Below are 14,991 nucleotides of genomic sequence, written 5' to 3' on the forward strand. Positions count from 1 at the left end.
TTTTTTTAAACACACTTTAAAAGCTGTGTTTCCTCAATGTTGAGTTTGGACAGGGTGAGGAAAACGGTCTTAGGAACCTGATGCTCTCAAGCAGCCACATCAGTCTGTTCCTTTGTTTCTCTCCATGAAACATATTTGCTCAAGTGGCTCCAAAGAGCCCCATGAGGGGTACTAACCTTGTCTTGGCTTGCCCCAGCTACCGGGTGTACTGCCTCGTGGGAGATGGTGAGTCTTCAGAAGGCTCCGTCTGGGAAGCGTTGGCCTTCGCTTCCCACTACAATCTGGACAACCTTGTGGCCATCTTCGATGTGAACCGCGTAGGCCACAGTGGCGTCTTGCCCCTTGAGCACTGCATAGACGTCTATCAGAAGCGCTGTGAAGCCTTTGGGTAACTATGTCCTATTTTATGTCATCAATTTCTGCCCCATCTCCTCTTCATCTTATAACTGGGTCTCCTTCTTGGTTGGCAGGTGGAATACTTACGTGGTGGATGGCCGTGATGTAGAGGCACTGTGTCAAGTGTTCTGGCAAGCCACTCAAGTGAAGAACAAGCCCACAGCTATAGTTGCCAAGACTTTCAAGGGCCGGGGCACTCCAAGTAAACAAGTGTTTTGTTTTTTTTCCCGCCTGGGGTTATTAAAAACATTTGCCTTGCACAAAAGACAAGGCAGAGGGAGACTCAGGCTGGCTGGGCAGACAGACTCAGTGCACAGTGACCATGCCTGAAATATGTGCTGGAGGCTCTTTCTCTCCTTGGCTTTGATAGATAGAATGTCTGGTTACAGTCGGGGGGAAGCTCAGACCCCCAGCAAGTGAGCAGTGGTTTTCTGCCTGCATGGTAGTGGTGGCTAGGGGGATAGTCCATCAGTTAGAGGACTGGCAGGAAATAATTTCCACGGGAGTGCAGAGTAAGAAAGTGCTGCTACGTGTAGGAGCAGATAGGAAATAAGGGTGTATACACACACACACACTTGCTTATGCCTACATTATTAGGGAGAACATGCAGGCAACTAGTAAAGCAGTACCTGCAGGAAAGGTAGCTGGGGAACTGAGGGCCTGGGGAAGGAGGGGGTTTTGAAAGTCTTAACTTGCAGATTTCAAAGCTGACACAAGAGATGCGATTCCTGTTGTGTTATTAATGTCGACATTTTAGAATAAAACTTTTGTAACTCCTCCCCAAAATAGTTTTACCCTGGTACTCCCCAGTTCAGGAAATGAGCCCTTGACCCATTTGCTCCTGGCAGAAACCTGAAAATCATCCTTGCCTCTCCCTTTTATGCCTCCTATACGTGTACCGAGTCCATTATCAGTTCTAACTGATTCTGCCTCTAAAGTATATCTCAGATCTGTTCAATGCTCTCCATTTCTCCCACCCAGACTCCTGCCATCTCTAACTGCACTCTCCACAAGCCAGTACCCACAGGGCTACTGCGGTGATCTTTTTACAACAGGGAACTGATCAGTCACGTCCCCCACCCCAACCCTTCAGTGGTTTCCCATTTTGCTTTGGATAAAACTCCTTATACCCATGGGATCCTACATGGTCTGCCCTGCCTTTCTCTTCCGCCTCATCTCCCTCTATTCACCAGCACATGAGCCAGTGGGCCTTTGTCCAGGCTTTTCTCTGGGAGTGCAATTCCATTTCAGGCTCCCTCTGAGTCCTTAGCTGACATCTTTTCCATCAGGATGTCTTTCGAATGACCTGATAGGCGCTCATTAAATATTTATGGTCAAACGTCTTTAATTTCTTTGATTGCAGGTGTCGAAGATGCAGAAAGTTGGCATGGAAAGCCAATGCCAAAAGAAAGAGCAGATGCAATTATCAAACTGATTGAGAGCCAGATACAGACCACCAGGAGTCTCGAACCAAAACCCCCTATTGAAGACTCACCTCAGATCAACATCACGGACATAGAGATGGCCTCTCCACCAGCTTACGAAGTCGGTGACAGGGTAGGCAAACAGCTTTGTTCTTTGCTTTTCTTCCTAAATCCACAGGACTCTTCATTTACTCTGATCTGATCTCCACAGATAAACCAATTATTAGATGGCATGACATTTAACTAATGGTTATAAGCAATAAAAATGGGTTTACTTTGGGAGCATTTGAGATATTGCTCTCTAGCATATGTCCTCAGTTTTGGCTCAGATAAACTCATATAAAAATTCAAAAAATGGGTTTACCTTTTCTTTTACTATCTCTAATGTTTATCATTTGATTTCAAACTTAGGTCTGAGTTTTCTTATTAGTCAATTGCTACTTATTAGCACTCAGTGCTGTGTAGCTTTTGCTTGCTTCCAAAATTCAGTTTGCAGTTCTGCAGTCTACTGTGCATAAAACAATTCTATGTCTGCTCTAAGGATGGGGACCTGGCTAAGCCAATCTTTTGAACTTATTCCCTGGATTACTCAAGGAAGTGGGCCAATTCATCAAAGACCAGTTTTTCAGAAAGGGAACAAATTAGGCATGAAATCTTGAACATAAAGCTTTTTCATTTTTTTTATCATTTTTTATAGCCTGCCTTCTGGTATATTATTAATTACAACACACCCAAAATAGGCATGGTCTTCTGGATAAAAAGAAACGAGGTGGCAATCCTAGGAGGAAGGAAATATTTTCTGGCCCTCCGTTATTTTCCTTATTTATTAGGGGACGTTCTGAGTGTTGCTTTTGTTTCCTCAGGCAGGTAATGTGGATTAAAATTGTGATACAGGTTAAAAATGAATTGACTACTTAAGAAATGAGAAAACAAAAAGCGGAAGAAAGTTAATAAGGAAGAAGTGCACATTAATGAAGGGTGATTTGGCAATATGTGTTAATGCTTCATCTGTTCACAGCCTCAAAAGTAGCAGTGCAGCTCAGAAATTTATCCTACAGAAATACCTGTGCAAAATTGGAAATGACCCAGCAAAAAGAAAAAGCTAAGGGCATGCCCAAATTACTTATTTTCCAAATTATTATTAAACGTTTTTGAAGTTGCAAAGCAGTGTAGAGTATAATTCTATTTTCATGTGGAAAATCTTAAAAGGGGGCATCATATATTAAAAGGCATTAAAAAGGATGTTTGGAGAAATAACAGCAAATTAAAGTGATATTTCTGTGTGAAAGGTGAAATTATGGGAACTTTTCATTTTTTGAAAGACATATTTTATGAATAGGAAATAAAAGTTGGCTCGCTGAATTACTAATATAGTAGACAAGTCATTAGCTAGTTTACTTAAAAAGTTTATATATATGTATAAAATTATAAGAGATAATCAGATGTAGAGAACATTCAGAAAATTATGAGAAAACTATTCAATTCTAGTAGTCGATATGAAAACCTGTAAAAAATGGACCATTTTAAGAATACATAAAATACCAGAATTGAGTTTAAAAGATAAAAAAAAAACACTTAAGTAGATAAACAGCCATAGAAAAATACTAATCTTAACTTCATTAGTATATTAAAAGAAATATACAAAGTAGTGAAGTTCAAATTAGTAATGTGCATGATTCATCTGTAATTGGGAGGGGGAATTTTGATACACGGAAACAAAAGCAGTTCATAAAATTCATTCCTGTTTTTTTTTTTTTTTTAAACACTCTTACTAAAACAAAGTAGGACAATCTAGGTATCTTAAATCTGGAACCCTATTTATACCTAATGTAAAAATATCTCATTAACCTGGCAGAGATTAAGCCCCACTCTGGAAGTGCCAGCCAATGCAGTTAAATAACAGTCTAAAAAACTGAGTCCTGCCAAGAAGCAGGCAAGCCTATCAGCATTTGCAGGTGATAGAATTGTAAATCTGGAAAACTGAAGAGAATCAACCAGAAATGGTTAGAAGTAAGAAGAGTCCAATAAGAGAGCTTGTAGCAAAACTGATCTACAAGGATTAATTCCTTTCTTATATTAACAAAATGGAAAGATGATCTCATTAATAATGGCAATAAAACTTTAAAAAACAGAATTTATATGAGATCTACATATTAAGATGCTTTTAAAATTATAGCACTAAAAGAAGCTCCCCTGCCTTGTACATACAACATGCTCACCCAGTATTTCTGTGTAGACCATTCCTGAAAGGTTGCTGCGTGGACCTGTCATTTCCTCTTACCTCTGGGGAGGGGAACTGGGTGGCTGGGGGGACAGGAGAGTGAGGTGAAGGAGGCCTTTTCACTTGATATCCTTTTATAACTTGAATTTTGTACTGTTTATATGAATTGCTTAATTTAAAAAATATTTTGGGGTGGATGAATGACAAATAACTGAAGGGTCAAACTTTGTTGTTTTTATGGCGGCTTTATTGAGCTATATAACTCACTATACAATGCACCCATTTACGAAGTGTACAGTTCAATAGTTGTTAGCATATTGACAGAATTGTGCAGCCATCACCACACTCAATCTTACAACGTTTTCATCACCCCAGTAAGAAACCCCTTACTCAGTAGTAGTTACTCTCTGTTCTTACCCATCCCCTAGTAACCACTAATCTACTTTCTGTCTCTGGATTTGCCTATTCCGGACATTTCATATAAATGGAATTATATAACGTGTGAACTTTCATGTCTGTCTTATTTCACTTAGCACAATGTTGTCGAGATTTACCATGTGGCATGTACAGATACTCCATTTTATGGGTATACCACACATTTTGTTCATCTATTGATGGATATTTGGGTTCTTTCTACTTTTTGGGTATGGTAAATCGTGCTGCAATGAACATTTGTATACAAGTTTTATATAAACGTATTTTTCTCCTAGGTATATAACTAGGAGTGGAATTTCTGGGTTACATGGTAATTCTGTGTTTAAGATTCTGAGGACAAGAAAAAACTTGTTCTTAATAGAAAAAATATTGTAAAGATTTGGTTCTCCCCTAAATTCATAAATTCAGTCCAATCTCAAACTGTCCTAATAGAATTCTTTTTTATCGGTATTAGGATTCTCAAGTTCCACATTTTATTTTTTTCAACATTAACAGTTTTATAGCTGAAAAGTCACAGAGGTATTTGCATTTTGGGAAATTTAAATTTTTTAATCAACTATATGAATAGTACAGAAGAATAAATTTATTTTTGAGAAATTGCTATTCGGTGAGCCAAGTATAGATTTAAGATTGGCTAGCCAATCCATTTTTATGACCCTAAAGGAGATTATTAGTGAGTCAGAAATTTTTTTTATTCATTAGGAGAGATGACAATTAATCCTCGTGTATTGTTGGTGGGATTGCAGATTGGTACAGCCACTATGGAAAACAGCCTGGAGCTTCCTCAAAAAATTAAAAATAGAACCCGCCTTATGAGTCAGCAATTCCACTTCTGAGTATTTATCTGAAGAAACCCAAAACGCTAATTCGAAAAGATATGTGCACTCCTATGTTCACTGTAACATTTGCAATCGTTAAGGCATGGAGGCAACGTGGGCGTCCATCAGTGAATGATTGGATGAAGGCGTGGTACATATATACAATGGAATATTAGTAAGCCATAAAAAATGAAATCTTGCCAGCTGCAGCAACATGGATGAACCTAGAGGGTATTATGCTAAGTGACATAATTTAGACGGAGAAAGATGAATACCACATGATTTCACGTATATGTGGAATCTAAAGAACAAGCAAACTTACAGATACAGAGAATAAATTGGTGGTTTCCAGATGGGGAACTGGGTAAAAATGGTGAAGGGATTAAGAAGTACAGATTGGTAGTTACAAAATAGTCACGGGATATGAAGTACAGCATAGGGAACAAATATAGTCAGTAATGTGATAGCTATAGTTATTATAGTGCCAGGTGGGTATAAGACTTATTCTGGGGAGGATCACTTCATAAATTATGTAAATGCCTAACCAGTGTGCTGCACACCCGAAACTAAAGTGGTATTAAATGTCAAATGTAATTGGAAAATAAAAAATAATTTAAAAGATAATATGCAATTCTACAAAATATTACCTAAATCCATTCTAAGAAATTCTACTGTGTGACTCTTGCAGGTAGCTACTCGCAGAGCATGCGGTTTGGCTCTGGCTAAGCTGGGCCATGCAAATGATAGAGTTGTTGTGCTGGACAGCGACAGCAAGATCGCCACCTTCTCTGAGATATTCAAGAAGGAGCACCCTGAGCGTTTCATCGAGTGTTTTATTGCTGAGCAAAACATGGTGCGTGTGCTGTGGGCCCCCCTCTTGGGTCTTTTCACTGATTAACAGTGGCCCACTGGACATAGAAGACCCAGCCCACCTTACAGTCTTTCTTTCCATTTATAAAAGCCAAGGAACCGGAAGGAAAAAAGTCTTCAGGGAAACAGGTAGAGAGTAGCCAGCCAGGGTCTGAGGGGTGGTTTCCAGGACTGCTGGAAGGAACGTTCCCTGGATACATGCTTTTGGGGATGGTGCTGAGCAAGAATTATCCCGGGAGCCACACACTATTCTTGGAAGCGGGAAAGGGAGGCTGTTAGGGGTGATAGGGCCGGGGTACAGGGATGTTCTGATTCACCTTCTTGGCGTTCCAGGTGAGCGTGGCCCTGGGATGCACCGACCGTGGTCGGACCATTGCTTTCGCTAGCACCTTTGCTGCCTTTTTGACCCGAGCGTTTGATCAGATCCGGATGGGAGCCATGTTTCAAGCCAGCATCAACCTTATTGGGTCCCACGGCGGGGTATCCATTGGTATGAGTTTTCAGTGCCATCATATTGATAGCCTTTCTACTTTATAAAGATTATGTGAGCAGTTGAATTGCCAATGTACTTTGAGTTTCATAACATTTGATCATTTGTAACTTTTTTTAAGCCATATTATGTTTTAAAAGTTTTTTTTAAGCCATATTATGTTTTAAAAGTTTCAGATACTATAGGTAGCATTTGAGCAGATCTTTTGATGTTACAGTAAAATGCTCACTCTTGTAGTCATCGAGAAACAGTGGTCTGTCCTGAGTACTTCTTAACGTGTCTAGCCACGTACTGAGTATGAATAGGGCCACCCAGCATTAGAGCATCCCTTTCTGCTCTTCGTGTAGTTGCTTTAGTCTAAATGGGGATAAGCAGAATGGGCGCAGGGAAGTGAAGAGCACAGCCTGCCAGGGATCTGCCTGGGTGGAGCGGTGCAGTTGGGTGGGATGGGAAGCCTTGAGAATCCTGTGGCCAGGGAGCGAGGCTGAGGAAAGACACAGCTCTCTAGGTGTTAACCTGGCAGGAAGAGCTGGGCGGAAACAGTGGGCACAGGGAAGCCAGAAGAGGGTTGAAATATGGTGTGCATTAGCAGTGGATAGAAAATAAGAGTGAATCTGAGAAAGTCTGAAGAAAGAAATCACATTGCTGACAGGTGGGGGAGTCCAAACAGGTACCTGATGTGCCTGTTGTGGGGTAGGAGCCCTAGGTAGACGTGATAGCTTAAATGGCTGCTAGAATGCTGGATAGGTAGGGAGGGCTGGCTGGAAGTGCACGTTTGGTAGTCATCTCTGAAACTCCCTGGGGGAACTAGACTGGCTAAGAAGTCTGGATAGGCCAGACACAGGCGGAGAGAGCCGTGTGAAGAGAGGGAAGGGCCTTGGCAGGAGTCTTCACCTGGGGCTGAGTACAGGGAAAGTTTCAAAATAAGTCAGCGAAGTGAAGAAGTGGTTCTAGGTCCAACTCAGAGGAACTGGGAGTTCTTAGTGTAGATAGTTGTCCCAGGCAAGGCAGTATACACAGTGATAGCCCCCTTCCTAGATGGAGGAGGTAGGCCCCCTGGTGTACATCGGGCTTTCTCTTTCCACAGCATTTCTGGCCAGAAACTCTTCCCAAACACATACTAAGGCTCCCTTAGTTACAGCAGCTTCCCAAAGGTACTCCCAAGGTTTGTTATGCTTAGCTACTTTGAAGGCCTTGAGAAGTGAGTAAGATCTCTTCAATCTAAAAACCTCAGTCTCTTGATGGAGAAGATAATAGAGCAGGGAAGGGAGGACAGAGACTGAAGGGACCCTCCTAATGAAGACAGAGGCAGAAACTTGGTGGGGCCCAGTCAGCCACTGGTGCTCAAGGAGAAGAGCATCAAGTCATCTTGGACAGCAGTGCCCAGTGACCAAGCACCAGAGGTTGGCGAAGGTCAGGTCCAAGAAGAGACTGCTGGTTTGTTGATCTGGTAGGTCAATTAGGAGCTGAAACTGGAGTGTCCTAGTGCTGTCTCAAGGGAGATGGATGTGTGACAGGTCATCATAAGGCATTGTATCGACGTAAGTATTGGACAGTTTTATAGAGCTCTGCTACAGAAGTTTTGTGCCCCTTCTGTCGCAGTAAGAGCTGTTATTTATCCAGCAGAGGGCTGGGGCCTAGCTTGGTCTTCCTCATGTTTTCGTTGGGCCACTGCTTTGTTTTCTCAGGTGAAGACAGCCCCTCCCAGATGGCCTTGGAGGATCTGGCCATGTTCCGAGCAATTCCCAACTGCACCGTTTTCTATCCAAGTGATGCCGTCTCGACCGAGTATGCTGTGTTCCTGGCAGCTAATACCAAGGTATTTTTAAGGGGACACTGATTCAGACAGAAAATGCTTCTGAGCTCTGCTACGACTTTGATACTGATGGTTGAAGTTTTCCCATCTTTCTCTCAGCATAAAGGTCACATTATTCATTATAGAAAATTTGGTTATGGGATTCCTTTTAAAAATAGAATCATTACCCAAAAAAGGTGATGCATTCCGTTGAACATGAACACATTCAAAGACAAAGGGTGAGAGGGACACTGAAGCCTCATCCGATGGCCTGGAGTGAGGAGAACTTGGGGAGAACAGGGAGCACTCTGGGGCTCTAAGGCAGAGACCCTTTGGCAGGGCTGCAAGAGTGCCCAGAAGTGAGCATCAAGTGCCAGCCTCAGATGCACCCTGTGCCGCCACTGCCTCGTGGCACCCAGAAAGCTGAAGAGTGGCCAGTGTGTCTCCACTACAGATAAACCCCAGGGTCTCCAGCGCAGCTCCACCTTCAGAAACAGCACAGAAGGACAAGAGTGTGGCTTCTGCCTCGCTTGCCCCTCCTGAAGTCTCAGGCGAGGGCATCAGGTGACCACAGACTAATTCCTGCCCAGAAATGGGCAGGGGCAGCTAGGTATGCAGTCTTCGCCTTTGCAACCATTCTGTCGGTCACCAGACTCCCTTCACCACCCAGCCCTGCGCCTGCCCATGCCCCCTACACAGGCCACCCTGGGCACAGGGTGGGTCACAAATTCCATTCTAAGCATTTGCAACATGGTAGGGACCTGCTTCTCTGACCTTTGAAAAAACCTAAGCGTGCTGACAGTGTGTTGTTGTATACTTGCTTGTTACTATATCCTGGAAATTGCTTTATGCCTGAATATCATACACAGAGTGATCTCACGTGCTGGAGGATTCCATTTCTAGGAAGTGCAGAAGAGGCAAAACAAAGCTGTGATGGCAAATCAGAATAGAGATTGCTGCTGGGGTGGGAAGAGTGACAAGAGAGGCACAAGGGGACCTTCTTGGCAGATGAATGATATCTAGGCTTTGGTGATGGTTACGTGGTGTATACCTTTGTTGGAATTCATGAAACATTCCACTTGGGTAAATTTTACTTCAGTAAAAACACAGAATAGAATTGGTTCCTAACGTGGGAAGGAACGAACAGAAGATGTTACTAAGTTAATATGCTAGTTTATAATGCATGATTTAATGTATGTAAATTAACAAATACTTTAGACAGTATTCATTTATACTTCTGCTTACGTATTCAAGTTGATAAAAATTATTTACATCTCATTGGGAAAATACTGAGTCATTTTATATTCTGGTGTTTAAGGTATTTCTAAGGTTGAAGCATTACAAGCTACCGTAGGAAAAAGTAATTCTTTAACATCGCGTTCTGGGCTTTCTGGTCAACATGAGCTGGTGCTCCCGCCCTGGAATCCTGTTCAATGGAGACAGAACAGGTCACTGTGTATTTGAGAAAGCTTTTCTAAATTGGTGAACATGACAGCATGGAAAATTTGTCACCGAGGGCGTCCGCCAAGGTGCTGCATAGGCTTTCGCCTGGCTTAGTAGTAACTGGATCAGGTGACACCTGACCTGTTTGCCAGTGCTTGTAGGTGCTGGTCCCTTGCTCCAAAATGTGCACTTTGTTTTTAGTAAAAATAACTGTTCAGTCCTCCCTTCTCCCCCATTTCTAAAGGCTTATTAGATGCATATTGAGCTTGATGTCTAAACTGTAGCTCTTCTTTTCTTTATACCCTAGGGGGTGTGCTACATTCGGACCAGCCGTCCAGAAACTGCCGTTATTTACAACCCACGAGAAAACTTTAGGATTGGACAGGCCAAGGTAAGACCTGAAATGCTGCAGTGTCTTCTAGTGTCGTTTCATGTGCAGAGAGATGTTCTAAAGCCAGCACTAGGTATCCCCACAAAGCTTCGTCCTTTCCTTGTTCTAGTCTTGAAAAAAGTCTATCGTAACCTTTCCCTGCTTTTCCTCAGGAAGGAATGTCCTGCCAATATGAGGCTGAACTGAACATTTCTCCTTTCTGAGTAGAGTCTGTCTTTGTTGAATTCTCAGAGATAAAGCAGTAACGACATGAAGATATTTGAATTAACTTACTACAGTCTCAAGCTAAACAAACAATAGGACCCATTTCAAAGGAATAATCTGTTAAGGTTCAGGTTTTGCCATATTCAAGGCCAGGAATAAAAGGGAACATGAACCATTTTGCTGCTGGCCATTGCATGGCCCCAGATGGTTTTCGCACATTGGATTTGGCCTTACCTACAGGCCTACTGATAACAGCTGGCATCTCTGGGCATTTCCTGTCTCCTGTGTTCTCACAAAAGCCCTAGAAGCATGAACTGTGAGCAGCTCTGTTTGTAGATGAGGGGCAGAGAAGGTGAGTAGCTTGCCCAGGGTTCAGTGAACAGCAAGACCAGCGTTCAAGCCCGGGCAGCATCCTGGCCTCTGCCTCCTGCTCAGGGCTGTTCCTGTGGAAAGCCAGCAGTCTGCGTAGAAAATAAGTACCCACCGCCTAGAGAGCAGAGCTTGCTGGCGTTTAAATATATTTTCTTGCTTTTGCTTTTTTCTAGGCATCTGTGTATATTGTACACAGTTAAGATGATACTGCATAGGAAAGTGTTGTGCTCTCCTTTTATAAGCCTTTTAGAATGTCATTAATACTCCTAAATGTGCGAAAGGCTGATAGCCACTCTTGAAGGAGCAACAGGTGACATTTGACTTGATTGCTAAGGGCTAGGCTGCTCCAGAATGATTGTCCGAGCACTGAATGGTTTCAGTGCCGTAATAAAGTAGGTATATCCAGAACAGTCCATGGCCTGCCACTAGGTAGCTGGCCAGCACTGAATGGAAGAGCTGCAGCATTCACTGTCGTGTTAACTATAGGTTTTGTTCTCTCTACTCTCACATTTCAACCCAAGGCTGTATGTTTGTTTCCGGAGTGTGTGTGGTGGGGAGTTCTTGATACTAGTCATATGGCTTTCAGAGCTTTCTTATATCTCTCCCATCCCCCACCCCTAGTACTTGCCCTGCCCTGAGAAAATGAAGTAAATTTCCTGATGGTAAAGTATATGAGTTAAAATGTGTGTGATAATATGCATGTCATTGATAACTCAAGGGTTAAGTTTTGCAAAGGGGACATAGGACTGTGTGTGTGTGGTGTGCACACATACGTGTTTATATGTATGTATATATGAAAAGATGACATTCTCAGAGAATAGGGTGGCTTAGAAGCCCTGAACATCCATACCGTCAGCTGTAGGGAAACCTGCATAGAGGGCTGAAATGGTTTATTCCAGATGCCTTTGGTTGGGGGGCTTTGGAAGAAACCAAACTCTGAGAAAGGCCAGGGCCCTCGTCTTTGCTTATGGAACAGCAAGGGGTTGAAAATGTGGGCTTTGTCATCAGATGGGCCTGGCTGCTGGTCTCAGCATTGGGCGAGTTCTTGCTGTGAGGTTCACGTCCCTTGGCAGCAGAATTGGCCCACTCACACCCAGATCTTATGGGGCACTCAGGCGTGCGTGATGCTTGGCACAGAGCATGTTGCAAAGGCCCCCAGACGGTCCCTGTTGACATGTTTATCAGTGGAGTCCAAACTGTGTGTACACTCTAGGAAGATGTCCAAGCAGTCCAGGGATGGTGCCTCCCCAGACCCCTCGGTGGGTATGAGTCAGCCTTCTGGGGTGCTTGGGCCTACAACTCACTCTGGCCCTCTGCCTTTCATGGCCCACTTTGAAATCCACTTTCTTCGTTAAAGGGTCATTTTGTAGATGTGTTTTATAAGAACTTAGTAATTTGGCACCGAAAACCATAAGAGGAAAGGTAGATGAATTTGTAAAACAAACATGAAGTGGGACTTATCAGAAAGTGTGTCTTTGTCTGCCAGTGTGCTGACCCAGCCTTTTTTATAGTGCGTTATTAGGGCTGAATTGAAGTTGGTAGGATCGGGGAAGAGCAGTGTAGCAGAGTGCCCTCTACTTTGAGATGCAACCTGTGCGTAGTAACCACAGCACTTTTATTTTGCATGTGCAATACCAGGTCGTCCGCCAGAGTGTCGACGACAAGGTCACAGTCATTGGAGCTGGAGTTACTCTGCATGAAGTCTTAGCGGCTGCTGAGAATCTTTCCCAGGAAGGTCAGTTGGTTGTTGCTAAGTGTTGAAGTTCCAGCTGGGGAGAGGTAGGAGGGTTTGGGCTGCCTCCTGGGCCCCAGTTGGTCTTTTTATTTTTAGTCTGTTTTATTTACCAAGCTGGTTATTGCTGTTCTCCAGGTATTTCTATTCGTGTCATCGACCTATTTACTGTTAAACCCCTGGATGCTGTCACCATCATCTCCAGTGCAAAATGCACAGGTGGCCGGATTATCACAGTGGAGGATCACCACCCAGAAGGTGAGTCTTTTCAATGTCTGCTTTGGCAGGCGGGACATGTTTTATTTTCCTTCATTGGAGGTGCCCTGCGCTCCTGGACATCTCTCCAGTCAACCAGTCACCCGATAGCCTTTATTACTGCTCTTCATAAGGATATCAGTTTAGGGGTCTCTCGCCCACCTACACTGACTCCCTAAGGGCGGGGAGCCCTTATTCATTTTAGTGTTCCCAGCACAATGCACAGGGCCTGGGCGGCTCACTGGCAGCACAAGGGAGTGTCTAACTCAGCACTGTGGGCAGGGGAGGGTCGTGAAAAGCTTCACAGTTGCTCTTGAGTTTTGAATGATTAATAATAGTTTTTCCCCTGCCAAGTGAAAGTAGGGCCTTGCAGGCAGAAGACACAGCAGATGCAGAAAAATATGTCAGGGAGTGGGGCCTGGGCAGTGTTTGGCCTGGAAAGGTTAGGTGGGGCAGTTGAGGGGGTGAGGCACTTCTTGCGTTCACACGTCAGGGACCCCAAGAGCCCGCCCATGATCTACCATGGGTCTGTGGAAGCGCTCGCTCCCAGTGCCCTCATGGCTGAGGTTTATCACAGGGAAAGGGCACACGCCAGGACTGCGAAGACAGGACACAGAGCAGGGGTGGAGAACCCCAGGTCTTAGGCTCCCGCCCTCCCTCATGGGGAGGGGGGTCTGCCAAGCACTCTCTCCTCTTCAGTAGCGAAAAATGCGTCATTACAAACCCAGGGAGCCCACTTGAGACCCAGCACCCCGGGTGGTATTAGGGGCTGGTCACGTGGGCCTCTGTGCCATGCACACACCACATTTCCCGACTCCCAGAGGAAAGCAGGTGCTCCTAAGGGACCACCTTTATCAGTAGGGAAAGTGTCATGTCATAGAGGACTTGCACCAGCCCACTGACCAGATGCCACCTGAGGGCCAACCTTGCAAGTGGCCCTTCTGAAACTAGCCACCTCAGGCCTGCCAGCTGTTCTTTCCTGTACAGTTCATTTGTAGATTTTAATCATTTTCACTTTCTGATAGCTCTCAGCATCTGAGTTTGCAGACCCCTGCACTCAGTAATCCTGGTTGAGAGCCCTCTTGTAGGTGGGCTGGGAACAATGTGGAAACTAGTTTCAAATGAACACTTTTCTGGCCAGCCAGGGAATGACTGTTCCCATGAATCAATAACTAGTGAAAGATATTTTCCCTTGGGACCAGCAAATTCAAAAGGCCTCTATATCGTGGGGTTTTAAGGCTGACCAGCCGCTTCCAGAACAGAGCCTAATGTCCTTTGCTTCCCCAGGTGGCATCGGAGAGGCCGTCTCTGCAGCTGTTTCCATGGAGCCTGACATCCTAGTCTATCAAATGTCAGTGCCAGGAGTGCCACGGTGTGGGCAGTCGGGTGACCTGCTAGATGTGTTTGGAATTAGTGCTAGACACATTGTAGTGACTGTGAAATGTATTTTGATTAACTAAAATAGCCATTGGCTTTTGTCTTAAGAGTCTTACGCTTCTTGCCAAACCGTCATTTAAATCTATATCATTTGTGCTTCTTAAAAGCAAAGCTAGCTAACTACTTTTCTGTTAAGCCATAACTACATATACATGTGTAACTTGCACCTTTGAGTCATTCAAGTGGGTTATAAGAATTTAAGCCTAAGAAGAGCTAACGAAACAACCACCTAATACCGAGTTTTCTGATAATACTATAGATATCTGGGCTGAGGCTCAATGTAGAGTAACAGTTTCTTAAATGTGTGTATTTTCCTCATAAGTAAAGAAAGTGAATTGTAGGCAGCAGCCACCCGGGGCATGTGGCACTATAGCACCGTGCTGCACACTGCTGTCCCAGGTCAAGAATTCACAAGCTGCCATCCTACCTGCAGCTCCCTGGGTACTCTGTGACTGCAGATGCCCTGGAATCGCCTCTGGTGTTTGTCTTCACCTACCCTCTTATGGTGCAGAGGCTGCGCAGCAGCAGTAAAAGTTCTGGGGATGTCCCGTGCTGCTTGCGGTGTTCTGTGAAGAGAGGAAACAACTAGTTCTAGTCTCCACACTGCATTTTTGTGAGGTCTCAGAAACATCACATTTGCCCAGTGACCAAATTGTTAGCTCGATTATTCATCAACTAAGGATACTACTTACTGTTACTGTTATTGTT

General features: G+C 44.0%; 1 protein-coding gene across 1 annotated transcript in view; it reads left to right on the top strand.

Moving 5' to 3' along the window:
* The window catches only part of TKTL1 (transketolase like 1), a 24,147-nt gene extending 9,156 nt beyond the window's left edge, over positions 1-14,991 (top strand). Inside the window, exons 4-13 of the mRNA XM_039866997.1 lie at positions 197-388; positions 471-598; positions 1,760-1,953; positions 5,983-6,147; positions 6,498-6,654; positions 8,343-8,473; positions 10,200-10,283; positions 12,498-12,594; positions 12,730-12,849; positions 14,134-14,991. Coding sequence (XP_039722931.1) covers positions 197-388; positions 471-598; positions 1,760-1,953; positions 5,983-6,147; positions 6,498-6,654; positions 8,343-8,473; positions 10,200-10,283; positions 12,498-12,594; positions 12,730-12,849; positions 14,134-14,306 — 1,441 coding nt within the window. The 3' untranslated portion in view covers positions 14,307-14,991. The remainder of the gene's footprint in view (positions 1-196; positions 389-470; positions 599-1,759; positions 1,954-5,982; positions 6,148-6,497; positions 6,655-8,342; positions 8,474-10,199; positions 10,284-12,497; positions 12,595-12,729; positions 12,850-14,133) is intronic.

Source organism: Pteropus medius, unplaced genomic scaffold, assembly GCF_902729225.1.
Source record: "Pteropus medius unplaced genomic scaffold, Ma_sr-lr_union100, whole genome shotgun sequence".
In the NCBI taxonomy this organism is placed as follows: Eukaryota; Metazoa; Chordata; class Mammalia; order Chiroptera; family Pteropodidae; genus Pteropus; species Pteropus medius.